Source organism: Myotis brandtii, unplaced genomic scaffold, assembly GCF_000412655.1.
Source record: "Myotis brandtii unplaced genomic scaffold, ASM41265v1 scaffold810, whole genome shotgun sequence".
Lineage (NCBI taxonomy): Eukaryota > Metazoa > Chordata > Mammalia > Chiroptera > Vespertilionidae > Myotis > Myotis brandtii.
Genome location: NW_005371274.1, coordinates 2,452,635 through 2,468,189, shown reverse-complemented (window position 1 = coordinate 2,468,189; position 15,555 = coordinate 2,452,635). Strand labels below are relative to the sequence as shown.

At 36.7% G+C, this 15,555-nt stretch overlaps 1 protein-coding gene across 3 annotated transcripts in view; it reads right to left on the bottom strand.

Moving 5' to 3' along the window:
- Window positions 1-881: 881 nt before the first annotated feature.
- TBC1D12 (TBC1 domain family, member 12) overlaps window positions 882-15,555 on the bottom strand; it is a 52,510-nt gene continuing 37,836 nt past the window's right edge. For all 3 annotated transcript variants that reach the window (XM_014531583.1, XM_014531581.1, XM_014531582.1), the window contains 7 exons: window positions 13,734-13,814; window positions 11,445-11,533; window positions 10,384-10,455; window positions 6,780-6,908; window positions 5,882-5,991; window positions 3,579-3,837; window positions 882-2,703 (listed from right to left, as the gene is read on the bottom strand). In XM_014531583.1, coding sequence (XP_014387069.1) covers window positions 2,635-2,703; window positions 3,579-3,837; window positions 5,882-5,991; window positions 6,780-6,908; window positions 10,384-10,455; window positions 11,445-11,533; window positions 13,734-13,814 — 809 coding nt within the window. In that variant the 3' untranslated portion in view covers window positions 882-2,634. The remainder of the gene's footprint in view (window positions 2,704-3,578; window positions 3,838-5,881; window positions 5,992-6,779; window positions 6,909-10,383; window positions 10,456-11,444; window positions 11,534-13,733; window positions 13,815-15,555) is intronic.

Sequence of the window (15,555 nt, the reverse complement as noted above, 5' to 3'; positions counted from 1 at the left end):
GGCTTCCTCCATCGCCAGGGGCAACCCACTCCTGCTCGCTCCAGCTCTGTGGCCACGGCTTGCTGAAAGCAGGTATCTGGGGTTTATTTACCTTCTATAATTGAAACTTTGTTGCTTTGAGTGGAGCTCAGAGCCGGCCACGGCAGGCGAGAAGCTTGGCTTCTTTCATCATTGGAGCAACAAAGCCTCCTGCTTGCTCCAGCTCCGTGGCTGCCGGCCGCCATCTTGGTTGGGTTAATTTGCATATAGCCACTCTGATTGGCTGGTGGGCATGGCTTAAGGTGTAGCAAAGGTATGGTCAATTTGCATGTTTGTCTTTTATTAGTGTAGATATAGACAAAATGAAACACCATGTTAAATTTCACAGTATCTTGGGGGTTGTAGGAAAAGTTTTATTCTAATTAAAAATATACTTTAACCAAAAGAAAAACTCTCATATATTGACTATGTAAATAACTCCTATGGGAGGTACAAGGCATGATACAATACAATATTTTAGCTGCCAGTACTGTCAGTCTCAAGAGGCTGAAGGCCTAGTATATCCCTTGGAAGAAAAATTTGGCAACAAAAAAGTTTATTCCAGCCCTAACCGGTTTGGCTCAGTGGATAGAGCGTCAGCCTGCGGACTCAAGGGTCCTGGGTTCGATTCCGGTCAAGCGCATGTACCTTGGTTGCAGGCACATACCCAGTGGGGAGTGTGCAGGAGGTGGCTGATCGATGTTTCTCTCTCATCGATGTTTTTGACTCTCTATCCCTCTCCCTTCCTCTCTGTAAAAAATCAATAAAATATTTTTTAAAAAAAAGTTTATTCCTTTTTTTTTCTCCAAATGTGGTTAAATAAACCAGATATCGCCAAAATAATGAAGACTCATTTCACATAATTACTCTGCTAACAAGTTTTATTTACACAGTAATTGTTAATAGTGGTTTTTAGTGAATTCCTTGTATTTACATTTTATATATACATTTATACTTGAAAGGTAAAGAAACTGTACAATAATAAAAATGAGAAAAAGAAATACAGTAACTTAGGTCCAACTCAGGAAAGAAATACACAAAAGGAAGATTAAACTCAGGCAGGTAGAATAACCTCAATGAGATTACTGCCAGGGCTTACATTCCCTCTATCAGGGTCACCAATGTGAAGGAAGTATTTACCAGAGTCAAAATGTTATTGTAAAACCTTTTATAAGACCCTGAGTACTCCCTCAATATTTTATTACACTACTAGTTTCCACTAAGGAAGCTCCTATGACAGGAATTAACTTCCGAGGGTTCCACTAGTGGTCCCTAGGCTAGAATAACCCATGGGGTAGAAATATCCAGGCACATCTGGTCCCATACTCCTAAAGAGGCAGTCACTACACTAACAAGATTCTCAGGCTTGTTAGTTTGAAGACAATATACCACTAACAGAAATAGTGTGCTGTGTTGTTTCAAACCAAACTGCAACATAAAAGCACACTATAAATGTAATTATTAACCAAACAACATATTATATATCACTCATAATATTCAAGTGATTTATTTTAGGTATAAGAATTAAACATATTATAATAAATTTAATGTCAATTTACCAATAATTAATAATTTGTCTATGCACTATACCATCAAAGTTAGACTCATTAGAAAAAAGTTCACTTTATCTTTTACTCTTATTTACTTTGATTAGAAAATTATGCACAGTATTTTACAAGTCATAGACTTGGTTACATATTAAGATTTCAAATTTCAAACTGAAATTAACATTTTATTTCTACAAACAGTGAAGGAATTTTAACTAAAAAATATCAAGTCTTGCCAAGAACTGTCAGAATTCATACTTTTTTACTCTTACCAGTGGAAAAAGAAATCTCATTTATATTTATGGACTTACTCCCCAAATCAAGTCTTCAGTCCACTAAAGTGCAAAGATTCTACCAATTAGCTTTCTTAAATTACTAGATGAACAATTTTTTAAACTAGAAACGGAAAGGCTAAATTTCTTTAATAGGGATTACTTAAGGGAAAAAAAACAATTCTCTTTAAAAAACAAATAGACATGATACAGTGGAAAAACATATGCAAATCAACTTTCCAAGTATTTCCAGTTCCCAGATAACCAAGATTTGCCCCAACCTGTGAATGAAGATAAACAACTTCAGTAACTTAAATAATTTACAACCAAAGTTGCTTATTCTTGGTCTATAAAATTTCAAAAGGTCAGAACTTGAGATAGGCAATATCTGTACTTTCAAATAGTATTTTGGAAGTTAAAGTAGTATTTAACAATCCTGCTCTGACCTCCAAAGTGCTTGTATGGTAACTGTTAAAAAAAAAAAAAAAGATGTAAAGTTTAAAGTATCTTCAAAGCTGTTAAAAATTTTTTATTGCATTATTGTTCACTCCAAATTATGGAGTATGAACTAGTCATTTAAACTTTTTCTTTTGTAAAATGATGCTCCCTACAAAATACTTTTAAAAAAATTAATACTGTCAATAGATTACTTATTTCATTTACTTCAGCCATGGAATTCAAAATCAGCAGTTTTCCATGTCTTGATTCTTTTAGATTTCTCCATCCTTTTTACATAGGAAACAACAAACTTTTATCAAAAGACATTTATATTCCAATTAGTCTGTTAATTTTGAAGATTAGCTTTTCAGAGTAGGACTATTATTCTTGTCTCCTTCTTTAATATCCTTCATTACAGATGCAAAGACCTGAAATTATACAGAGTAAAGATTAATCCTCAAAAAACTACCATGTAGATTTAAGAGAATTAAATAACTATAGTATATCAACACTTATGTTTGAGACTGTCATTCTCAAATCCTTTTGTTTCAACCCAATTTTATGATATATATTTTAGTTTCCAGTTTTCATCACTTGTTAAATACAGGATGGGGGAAAGGAGGCTTACAGTTGTTCATATGGAAAATAATATAATAATTAATAAATAATAAAACAAGAATAAACTCTGTATTTTGTGTTCTCACAATTGTAAACATACTTTTGCCCCATCCTGTAGTCTTAAATTACTATTTAATAACAGAACATTTTCTGGACCAATATCCTTACATTTCATTTTCATAAGCAATAAAACTGAGCTTATTTATAATGCCTATTGTCTATCATTCATGCAGCAAATAATGCTACTATCTTTTATGTTACTTAGACTGCCAATGGTTGCTTCCTAACAAGTCTAAGCATCTAAAAAGCCAGGATCATACATTATTTTCTTTCTATTGCAAATCCTTAGTACACAACAGGTGTTTAATACAATTGCTGTCTGTTTGAAATACAGAAATAATAATATATTTGCTTTGGCAAAGACTGACTATTGTAGGTTGTACTTCACTAAAATCATAAAATATTACTGAATTTACAGAAAAATAAATCCATAGATTTGGAGAGATGAAAGAGAAGCAATCTGTTTTAAACTCTTGCTCTTTCAAAGTCAAGAATTATTTTTAAAAGATTTTTTTTAATTTAAGCACTAACATTTGAGAAATACATAATTGTTTTGTTTTTTTTTAATAAGAAGTCAACTGATTGTTTTAACACATCTTTTAGAAGTAGAAAAATGTCACTCTACCTGAGGCCATTTTTTGGTGCTATTCTGCATCTGAATCGCTGCAATACAGCTGAACAGCTTTTCTGATGTAATATCTTCTGGTAATTTAGTTAGAAACTGTGCTATATGAATAAAATCCATCTGCAGGAGAATATCTTCATATAATCGCAGGATCCCTAATCCAGTCCTAAATAAAAATTCTTCTCCATCTCTGCAAAATACATCCCAGACTCGACATGCCAGATCAAGTGGTAGTGATTTGCTATATAAGGTGAAGATCCTAAAATTAGGGGGAAAAATAGTCATTGAAAAATTTCATTTATTTATTCATTCACTCATTAGGCATCTCTATATTTAAAAAAACCCAGTGCTTAATTAGGGATAAAAAAGGCAAATAAAATATGGCTTCTTCCCTCAAAGAGCTTGAGTAAAACAAAATTAAGTAATACATAAGTAGATTATGTGAATTTACAACCTTATGTAGAGACATGGCCCAATACACACTAGAGTGGCAGAACAGCATAGCTGTTAAGGGTATGGCTCTGAAACCAGAATGCCTGAGTCTGAATCTTAGATATGCAACTTATTAGTTGTGTTACTTTGAGCAAGATTATTTATTCTTGTTGTACCTGTTTCCTCATTAGTAAACAAAAGATAATACCTACATCTTAGGATTGTTTTAAAAAATAAAGGGGTTAACATATGTAAAGTGTTTTTAGAGCAGTGACTGGCACATAAGAAATACTCAATAAAAGTTAGTTATTGTTATTATATAAAAAACCCAAGTATCATCTTTTAGTAGCCTAAATACAAAATTATAAAGCCTTACTTCTCTCTTTTCTCTTCTCCTTCCACAAACATCCACTGGTTATTTTTTTTCCTCCTTAACCAAACTTTACTTACTACTTCTTTTGGAGCAATGTATACGCTCCAACAGAATCACCAAAATGGGTTTTTCACCTCCTTGCTGACAATGTCTGATCATGTAATTTATTATCCAGTGGTGCTTCAGGGTGGCATTCTGGTTGGGGAAGTAGGGAGAATAGGTGCTAGAGAACTTCTCCTTAAAATTGCATTGGCAAAGAAAGTACACAGTTTTTACATAGACTGTGTTTTATAGGTTAGGGCTGATGAAACTTGAGAAAGGGAACTAAAAACTCTCCAACAACAACAAAAAAAACCAAACAACAAAAAACTTATTAGCACTGCCACTTTTTTATTCCTATTTTTCCCACACAATTGATTCTAGGATTTGTATATAACAAATTCAAAAGAGGCAGTGAAACAAAAATCCATGTCTACTTCATAAAGTAGAAACTCATAGTGCCTAGGCAGTTTCTAATATGTGGCACTCGCTCATTATCAGTTCCATCCTGTTCTCTATATCAGTTGTGACCCTGATGTGCCTCATGTTCAGTCATCAAGACTGACAAATGAGTTATTTTTCCCCCCTTCTTTACAAATTTAATATTTGATCTTGGTCCTCTGGGTCCCATGACATAATCCAGAGGAACTCTAACATTCCTAGTGGGAATGAAAGAGAATACACTGAAAAATAACTTTTTTTTAAAAAAAAGTCTAAATAAATATAGAAGCCCAAATAACTGGGAAGATGTCATATTTGCTCAATGCCACTAATTTCTTTTTCTATATTAAAAATTCACATGAAACCCACTGATTTCAAATGATTAGGATTTAAGGTTTAAATGTTTCATTATGTACTCTTAACCTATCTTAAGATCAACTCTTCCATCTCTTTGGCAAAATTCTCCTGCCATTCTATAATCAACTGGCTACTGCTTACCAAAGTCTTGGGCAAACCCTCTAAGTTAAAACAGAGAAGCTGGAATTGTAAAGTTGAAAAAAGACTTTAGCACCTTAATAAGACATCATTCCTGTCAGAAAGCTGGACAAAGCCTTGAAAAAAACAAAGCCCCCAGTTTAAAAAAAATACCACACTATAATAACTATCACAAGCTCTTGTGTGTTAACAAGATACAGCAACTAACGCTGAAAGCTTAGTATGAACTAGGCATTGCATGAGATAATCCATGTAAAACACCCTCACTACAACTCAAAATATATTATTCCCATTTTATAGGTAAGAAACTAAAACACAAACTGAGAGATTCTGATTTCAACCCGAGTCCATGCTCTTAATCAAATGCTTCCCCACAAATATGTGAGTTTCTTTATTTGTAAGGAAAGAGTTTTTTATATTCATGATCCTCTGCATGAGGTTACTTTAGTTCCTAAAACACACAAAAAGTTATACTTTGTTTCCTTTTAATTATTATATTTCATGTTCATAAGTTATCACTTACCAGTCTATCAAGTATATGTCTGGTGTAAGACTATAAGATTTGAAATGAAGAAATAGTTTGGAGAGATTTTCTTCAAAAAATACTTCAAATGTTGCAAAATATTTCAACATCTAAAAATGGAAATATCAATAAAATTATTAAAGAGTAGGCTATAGAAATAGAAAAATTAAATAAATCCTCAATTATAAATTAACAGAAACTCTTGCTTAGCACCTCTTTCTGAGTTTTCATCATGCATTCATAAAACTATACTTCAATGAAAAGTTCATTTTATATTACTCTTTTATTAAATTTATTGGGGTAACACTGGTTAATAGGATCATATAGGTTTCAGATATAGGCTTCTATGTTACAAGATCTGTATGTTGTGCTGTGTGCTCACCACCCAAAGTCACATAATCTTCTATCACTATATATTAGGCCCCCATCAATCCCCTGTTCCCTCTGGCAACCACCCCAGTGCTGTCTGTGTCCACGAGTTTCAATTTTATATTTCACATGAGCAAATATCATATGGTTCTTAGTTTTTTCTGCCTGACTGATTTCACTCAGCATAAGAAAATCTTATTTTTAGATCAGATTACTTTAGTCTTCTATTGTTTTCACAATCTAAAAAGGCATTCAGTCCAGCTGGTGTGGTTGAGCATTGACCCAGGAACTAAGAGACTGAGGTTCGATTCCTGGTCAGGGTACATGCCCAGGTTTTCGGGCTTGATCCCTAGAAAGGGGCGTGCAGGAGGCAGCCGACTGACGATGTTTCTCTCTTGCCGATGTTTCTATATCTCTATCCCTTTTCCTTCCTCTAGCTCTAAAAATCAATAAAAACATATTTAAAAGGGCATTCAGACTCTGAAACTGACAATCAACAGAAAACATGATTCATTCCCAATGTCCATACCATGCTGTGATCCACACGGAAGAAGGCCAACTGGCATGGCTTATTCAGGAGATTTGCAAACGCAATGAAGGCATCTGCCTCTTCCAAATTGAGAATAAGAACTGCTGCTATGAAGGACATCCCTTGGACCTTCAAAGGAAAAGGAAATTAATCAAAATTGTTTTATAATAATAATAATAATTCTATAGTGTTTATTTTATTGCATTCCTGAAAAATTACAAAGTAATATTATAAGGTAAAATTAACTAAGATTTCTTTTTCCCCACAACAAACAAAGGTAAATACAGAGAACTCATTAATAATTATAAAATCTATTTTAAATTTTTTGACTATATGGTATGGTTTAAAAAGAAAAGCTTTCTGCCCTAGCTGGTTTGGCTCAGTGGATAGAGCGTCGGCCTGCAGACTGAAGGGTCCCGGGTTCAATTCCAGTCAAGGACACATGCCTGGGTTGTGGGCTCGATCCCCAGTAGGGGGTGTGCAGGAGGCAGCCTCTCTCTCTCTCCCCCCTTCCTCTCTGAAATCAATAAAATATATATAAATAATAATAAAAAATGTTGGAAAAAATATCAGCTTTTACTTGCTACAATAGCCTATCTCAGTGTACTAGTTTATTTCATCTTCCTCTGAAGTCTTTCAAAATATAGAATCACAAAATTTAATAAAAACGAGGTGATGGTCTTCATTGTTAAAACACATCTGTCTGAGGCAGGAAGTGAGGAACTGAGAATAAAAGAGATTGCCCTGGTTGGTGTGGCTCAGTTGGTTGGACATCATTCAGGGCACTGAAAGGTTGACTGTTTGATTCCTGGTCAGGGCACATACCTGTGGCAGGAGGCAGCAAATCGATGTTTCCCTCTTATATCCATATTTCTCTCTCTTTTTCCCTCCCTTTCTCTCTCTCTAGAACTCAATAAAAATATTTTTTAAAAAGGAATAAAAGCAATCTATGAGAAGTGCCACTGAAAGTCCAAGAAAGAAGAGGTGTGGAGGTTGGGATAGTGAGGCTGGATTCCTGGGAAAGTAGTAAGAGGAAATAAGAGAAAAGCCATTCCAAAAAGAAAATGACGTATGAGTAAAGACATATAGAACCAGCTAGGTTGGAACACAAGACTTATAATGGGAATAATGGGAGAAATTAGAAAAAGTAGGTTATATTTACAAATTGGAAATGGCCTCGAGTAAAAGGCTAAGCTATCTTAGGTGCTTGTTTGAGAGTTATACAGAGCTATTTTACATTTCTGAGCAGCAAATGGCATGGAACTGCTATTGTAAAAATATTCATTCTTTCATTAAAAAAAAAGTTTATCAAGTACTTACTTCTGGTAGAGATTTGTATAATAGACTTACACAGAGAGGCCCTTAAGAATATTTGCAATAATATCTCTGTCTGTTTCAATCTTCTTAGCAACCTTTACATTTTTTAGCACATTTCAATCTGGATTCCCACTCCATTACTATACTATCTGAAACTTCTCTAACCAAGTTGACCAATGGTATTCATTGTAAAACCCAATGGGCACTTTCCTAACCGCTAAGCAGAATTCCTTTAGCTTCTTTGACCCATTATTTGTTCTCCTCTTATTTCTCTGGCTTCTTCTGTGGCTGTTCAATTTGCCATGTTTAACCAGAACCTTCATAAAACTTTCATCTTCTCACCTTTGTCTTAAAGTAGAAGAATCTTAGAGACCTCACAAAAGGGTGACTACCTGGCACAATTTACTCTATTTTGTTGTATGTTCATTTGTACATTTGTTCATTCATTCGCTCACTCAACAAATATTTATTAGATGCTTATCACCATACTAGAGGCCTGGTGCACGAATTCGTGCATGGGTGGGGTCTGGTGGCCCACACTGATTGGGCTGGGCCGGCTGGGGGGAGGGGCCTCAGGTGAAAATGTCAGTAAACTCATTTCTTGAGCTGTTGGCTATCTATGATAAAGACATTAATAGCCTTCTAATCTTTCAGTATATGCTTCTCAGTTCAATTATGATACTAGAGGCCTGGTGCATGAATTCATGCATGGATGGAGGCTGGCCAGCCCTCCCTGATCGGGGTGATCAGGTTGGGCTGACTGCGGGGAGGGGCTGCGGGTGGTTGGCCAGCTGGCTCTGCCCCCTGGTCGAACTCCCAGTTGAACTCCAGGTCAAGGGGACAATTTGCATATTAGCCTTTTATTATATAAGACTAGAGGCCCAGTGCACGAATTCGTGCACAGTGAGGTCCCTCAGCCTGGCCTGCGGGATCGGGCCGGAGCTGGCTCTCCAACATCCCCTGAGGGTCCCAGATTGCGAGAGGGCGCAGGCCAGGCCGAGGGACCCCACCGGTGCACGTTCGGGGCCGGGGAGAGACACAGGAGGTTGACCAGCTGAGAAGGGACTGTGGAAGGGCTCAAGGGCATGTCCGGCCCGTCTCGCTCAGTCCTGATTGGCCGGACCCTAGCAGCAAGCTAACCTACTGGTCGGAGTGTCTACCCCCTGGTGGTCAGTGCACATCATAGTGACTGGTCAACTGGTCAACTGTCTGCCACCTGGGGGTCAGTGCACATCATAGCGAGCAGTTGAGCAGCCTTAGCAAATCATTAGCATATTACGCTTCGATTGGTTGAATGGATGACGGGACGACTCAACACTTAGCATATTATATAGGATGACAGATATTGTTCTAGGTACTTGAGATAGCTCAGTGAATAAAAGATTCTTAAAGTTTAAAAGGAACAGCTACACAATAAACAACAAGTAAATCATTTATTTTATTAAAAGGTGGTAAGTGCTGCTCTGGCCAGTGTTGCTCACTGGTTAGAATGTCAGCTGTCACACTAAAGCAGCGGTTCTCAACCTGTGGGTCGCGACCCCTTTGGTGGTCGAACGATCCTTTCACAGGGGTCGCCTAAGACCATCCTGCATATCAGATATTTACATGACGATTCATAACAGTAGCAACATTACAGTTATGAAGTAGCAACGAAAATAATTTTATGGTTGGGTCACAACATGAGGAACTGTATTTAAAGGTCCAGAAGGTTGAGAACCACTGCACTAAAGGGTCATGGATCTGATTCCTGATCAAGGGTATGTACGTGGGTTTCAGGTACAATCCTCAGGCTGGCTGTTGCATGTGTGGGAAGCAACCAATTAATGTGTCTCTCTTGAATTGATGTCTGTCTGTCACTCTCTTCCATCCCTCCCTCCCTTCCACTCTCTCTAAATATCAATGGAAAAAATATCCTCAGGTGAGTAAAATAAAATAAAACAAAACTAGGACTGATTGACAATCTGTAAAAGGAGCAAATTCCCTCCCCTATGATTCCCTCAACCTGGAGGCACAGTCACGGAAAGAAAGGTTAGGGAGAAGGGGCGAAGGCACCAGACCAACAGCAGTGGCAATAAATGCAAGTTTACAAATTGCATGGTGCAATCCCCAGCTGCTCTCCCAGGAAGCTGGCAGCCAGCCTCATAAACCTCTGGTAGGAGAAGGAAAGGTTCCTCTCTAGATTAGTTGATAGGCCCGAAGAAAAAAGACACAGAGATATACACATTTTGGAGCGATTACAATATAATAAATGTTTATATTAAAAAAACAGATGGAAACAAATACTTACATAACCAACATCAGGTCTGTAACATGTATATGCCCCTAAGATACTATGTAAAACATCATGATATGGGCCACCCTTTGAAGAGAAAAATGAAATGTCATACTATACAAATAATTGTCTCTAAGTTACTTGTCAAATATCATGTTAATAAACTTTAGCATTTCCCAAAAGATTAATTTTAGTTAGTATATTTAATCATTGTCAAAAATATTCTAAATGCACTCTGCCAAGATGCTTTCTAAATAATTAATTTAAAAATATGTAATCCTAAACAACAAAAAGTCAAACTCTCTTGAGAGACATAAGCTATAAAGTTTATGTACAATTTTAAAGACTTCTGGATTTGGTACAATAAGATTACAAGGAAAACAGAATGTTCCATTTTATATAATACAACTTCAGCAAAAAAAAATATACCATCAAGCTACACTAAATTAAGTTTACTATTAATTTTTATCTTAATAGTAAAAATGTTTATGTCATTTTATTAATCTAAAGAAAGAGAAATTCCATATATAAAGATTTGAGTCAAATATAAACTACACATAAAATGTAATGATTTCTCATAAAGTATAAGCAACTTTATTCCCTATATTCCCTATGCTGTACTTTATATCCCTGTAAGAAACTTTTTTTTTTTTTAAGGAACTTAGTAGTCTCTGCAGAAATAACAACCTCCCCCCCACACCCCATTTCAATAGTAATTCTGAAAAATTTAAATTTTGGGACAAATTCCTTTATATTTACACAATTTACTAGGCAAAACAGTTAAATTTCAAATATTTTACAGAATAAAAAGTAAAACGAAGAAATCCACCTTGATGATAATTAATCCAGTACCTACTACATAAAATTATGATGTGCTATGCTCACTGCAATGCATTCAGTCAGTGGAATAAAATAATAAAATTTCCATTAAAATTTTCCTACTAGTTTCACATTTTTTAATATAAAGTTCCCCAATTTTTATAGTTTTGCCTTTAAATAATAATAGCTATGAATTTGGAGAATATGTTCCCTTGGATTTTTTAGAAGTAGTTAAAAACCTGGTTAGAAACCCTCACCTTCTGAAAGATGTAGAGAGATGGAAATGTACGGGATATGTCCAACTTAATTAATTCCAGACTGGCCTCCCGATCAGCAATAGATACACCTATATTTGCCAGGTAAATAAAGTTACAGTTATTACTTGGCTATATCCAGTTCAATCTTATACACACAGAATGATTACATGGAATATATGTTATTTAAGGAAAGTTAAAAGCTGACCAATCCAGAAACTTAAAGAAATGCCACACAGCTTTTGCTGGAATTTAGAGCTTCTTCTGTGAAGAATATATCTATACATTTATCAGAAAGTTATATGGTGAAGGATTTCTACTTCCTTTTTTTTTTTTTAAAGGTAGGGTTTTGGTTTTTTTAATAGAGGGTAGGTAGATTATCACTCCCACAATAACAACTAGATAAAAACATTTCAAGTATCATTTTTAAAAAAGGCATAACAGAGTTGTGTACACAGAGAGGTCCAGAGAATTTAAATCCTAGAAAGAGAAAAGCCTTTCCTAGGTGAGTGGATACCAGTGCTCGAATTTAACAGGGATGTTTACATACTCACAGAAAACCACTATGCGATAGGCACCATTTCTCTATCCTAAGCCATGTTCATTTTTATTTTATTTTTAAAAATATATTTTATTGATTTTTTTACAGAGAGGAAGGGACAGGGATAGAGAGTTAAAAACATCGATGAGAGAGAAACATCGATCAGCTGCCTTCTGCACACCCCCTACTGGGGATGTGCCCGCAACCAAGGTACATGCCCTTGACCGGAATCAAACCTGGGACCCTTGAGTCCACAGGCTGATGCTCTATCCACTGAGCCAAACCGGTTAGGGCGCCATGTTCATTTTTAGAGTTGTACATACAGGCAAGAGAAGAGGGTTTGCTTTTTACTAAGTAAAACAAATACAGAAAGAAAAGTGACTGGCAGACAAATGGCTTTCCATAATTTAAGGACAAGAGATGGTTGAACAAATTTACCTAAATTTAATAAATTATGATAACAGAAAAAAAAGATTTTTTTCCAAAATGATCAGGAATAAAATTGATAAGAGTGGAGGAATAAAAGGAGCATATGAGTGAATTAAATAAACAAAGATTAGGCACAAGAATTATAAAAAATACATATTAGGAAGTGAGTGAAAGTCAGTGAGAGAGGAGACAGGTCACAAATGAGGTATAAAGATCACCTATCTTTAAGTTAAAAGTTGGGTCGTGGTGGGTGTTGCTTAATGGTTGGAGTGTCGTCCTGTGACCAAAGGGTCTTGGGTTCGATTCCTGGTCAAGGGCATGTACCTGGGTTGTAGGTTCGATCCCTGGCCCAGTTGGGGCACGTGTGGGAGGCATCCAATCAATAGAGCTCTCTCACATTGATGTTTCCCTTTCTCCCTTCCTCCCTCCCTTCTACTCTCTCTAAAAACAATGGAAAAATATCTTCGGGTGGGGATTAAAAAAACAAAACACCACGTTGGCCTAAAAATACTTCACCCCCATTACCCTTAATGGCTATGATTAAATCCTGGGCTCTGGAGTCCAACAGCTTGGGTTTACATCATGGCTTCACTGCTTATAAATTAACTATTTTGAGTTTCCTCCTATATCATCCAGGATATCACCTACTTAAAGAGTTATTAACATTAGAGTAGATATTATATGTAAAGCAATTCTATAGTTCCTAACACATGGTAATAATCATGATATAATCTTCAGTGACTGGACTTTCATCCAAAAATTTTTGTTAACAAAAAATCACACCCTTTCTCTTCAACGAGGGTCGGAGCAGCCTCCCCAGCAGATGAAGAGATGCAGATCCTTGTGAAGACCCTGACTGGCAAGATCATCACCCTGGAGGTTGAGTGCAGTGACACCACTAAGAATGTCAAAGCTAAAATCCAACACAAGGAGGGCATCCCACCTGAACAGTAGTGCCTGATTCTTGTGGGTAAACAGCTGGAGGATGGCCACACCTCTCAGACTACAATATTCAGAGAGGCCACCCTGCACTTGGTGCTTCATCTGCGGGATGGTATCATCAAGCCCTCCCTCTGCCAGCTTGCCCAGAAGCATAACTGCGACAAAATGATCTGCCACAAGTATTACACCTGCCTGCACCCCCTGCTGTCAACTGCTCAAGAAGTACAGCCACACCAACAACCTGGGCCCCAAGAAGGTTAAATAAGGCCCCTCCACCACCTCCTCCTCGGGCCCGCAGGGTGGCCTTCTGCCTGAATCCCGTGGCTCTGGGGCCTCAACAGTTTCCCTTTCATTGAAAAGAAAAACAGTAATAATCACACCTTCTGTATCATTCTCTGAACTTGTTTCACTGAGGCTTTTGCACCGTTCTTTCGCTCTTGATAGGAAGATTTCATAAAGTTCTGGGTGAGGGAGAACAAAAATTCATCAGTAATAGGAAAGAAATATATTCACATATTTTTATTTTTATTCTTAAAAATAGAAAAACATGATCCCATTATAGGTCAGGCATATCTTATGTAGCTGACATAAAAAAATAGCAAATGTAAGTACTCAATTCTACCAAAACTATTTATTATGCACCAGAAAGGTAGCAAATGAAAATATTCCAGAGCAGCCATCCAAGTAGCTACAATCCAACACAAGAATGTATGTATGAGGCAGGTAGAGACGCTTCTGCTAAAGGAGCCACTGTACAATAGCAGAAACATGATTTTTGGAATCAGTCAGACCTAGATTCAAACTCCGGCTCTGCCACTTACTACCTGTGGGATTTATAACTCTGGAACTTGGCTTTCTTCATCTGTAAAATGGAGAAAAATAATACCTATTCATGTGTTACTGATGATTAAACAATACCATTTATGTAAAGCTTCTGACACCTTATAGTCCCTCAATAAATGCTAGTTCTTGCTTCCTTCTCTCTTGAAACTGGTTTCTCCATTATGATACAGCTATCTTAAGCTACATAAACTTTAGTCAAAGGGTCACATACAAAAATCTCTACCCCTATCTTTTACTCTAAGAGCCCAATCACTTAAAAAAATATATATATATATATCTGACACACACACACACACACACTGGAATATATATAGAGACCCGATGCACGAAATTCATGCAAGGGTAGGCCTTCCTTCCGCCGGCTGCTGGCACAGACTTTCCTCTGGCACCCGGGACCCAGGCTTCCCTCGCAACCCCGGCTTCATCTGGAAGGATGTCCAGTCTAATTAGCATATTATGTTTGTTTTTTTTAAATTACTTAATTTTTAAAAAATATATTTTATTGATTTTTTTACAGAGAAGAAGGGAGAGGGATAGAGAGTTAGAAACATCGATGAGAGAGATCGATCAGCTGCCTCCTGCACGCCCCCCAGTGGGGATGTGCCCGCAACCAAGGTACATGCCCTTGACCGGAATCGAACCCGGGACCCTCCAGTCCGCAGGCCGACGCTCTATCCACTGAGCCAAACCGGTTCGGCGATATTATGTTTTTATTATTATAGATATTCCATTGTATGACTAGACCAGTGATGGCGAACCTATGACATGCGTGTCAGAGGTGACATGCGAACTCATTTTTTTTGGTTGATTTTTCTTTGTTAAATGGCATTTAAATATATAAAATAAATATCAAAAATATAAGTCTTTGTTTTACTATGGTTGCAAATATCAAAAAATTTCTATATGTGACACAGCACCAGAGTTAAGTTAGGGTTTTTCAAAATGCTGACACGCCGAGCTCAAAAGGTTCGCCATCACTGGGCTAGACCATAATAAGTATTCTTATATTGCCAAGAATCAGATTATAAAATAACTTACTAGATATATTTCAAACAGACTCACTATTCTGATCTCTTCTTTCTGTTCACTTTTCATTATTACTAACGGTTTGGAAAGAAATCAAACTCAAAATTTCTATTATTTCTATGCCCTGACTGGTTTGGCTCAGTGGATAGAGCGTTGGCCTGCAGACTGAATGGTCCCAGGGTTGATTCCGGTCAAGGGCATGTACCTCGGTTGTGGGCACATGCCCAGTAGGGGGTGTGCAGGAGGCAACTGATTTGATGTTTCTCTCTCATAGATGTTTTTAACTCTCTATCCCTGTCCCTTCTTCTCTGTAAAAAATCAATAAAATATATT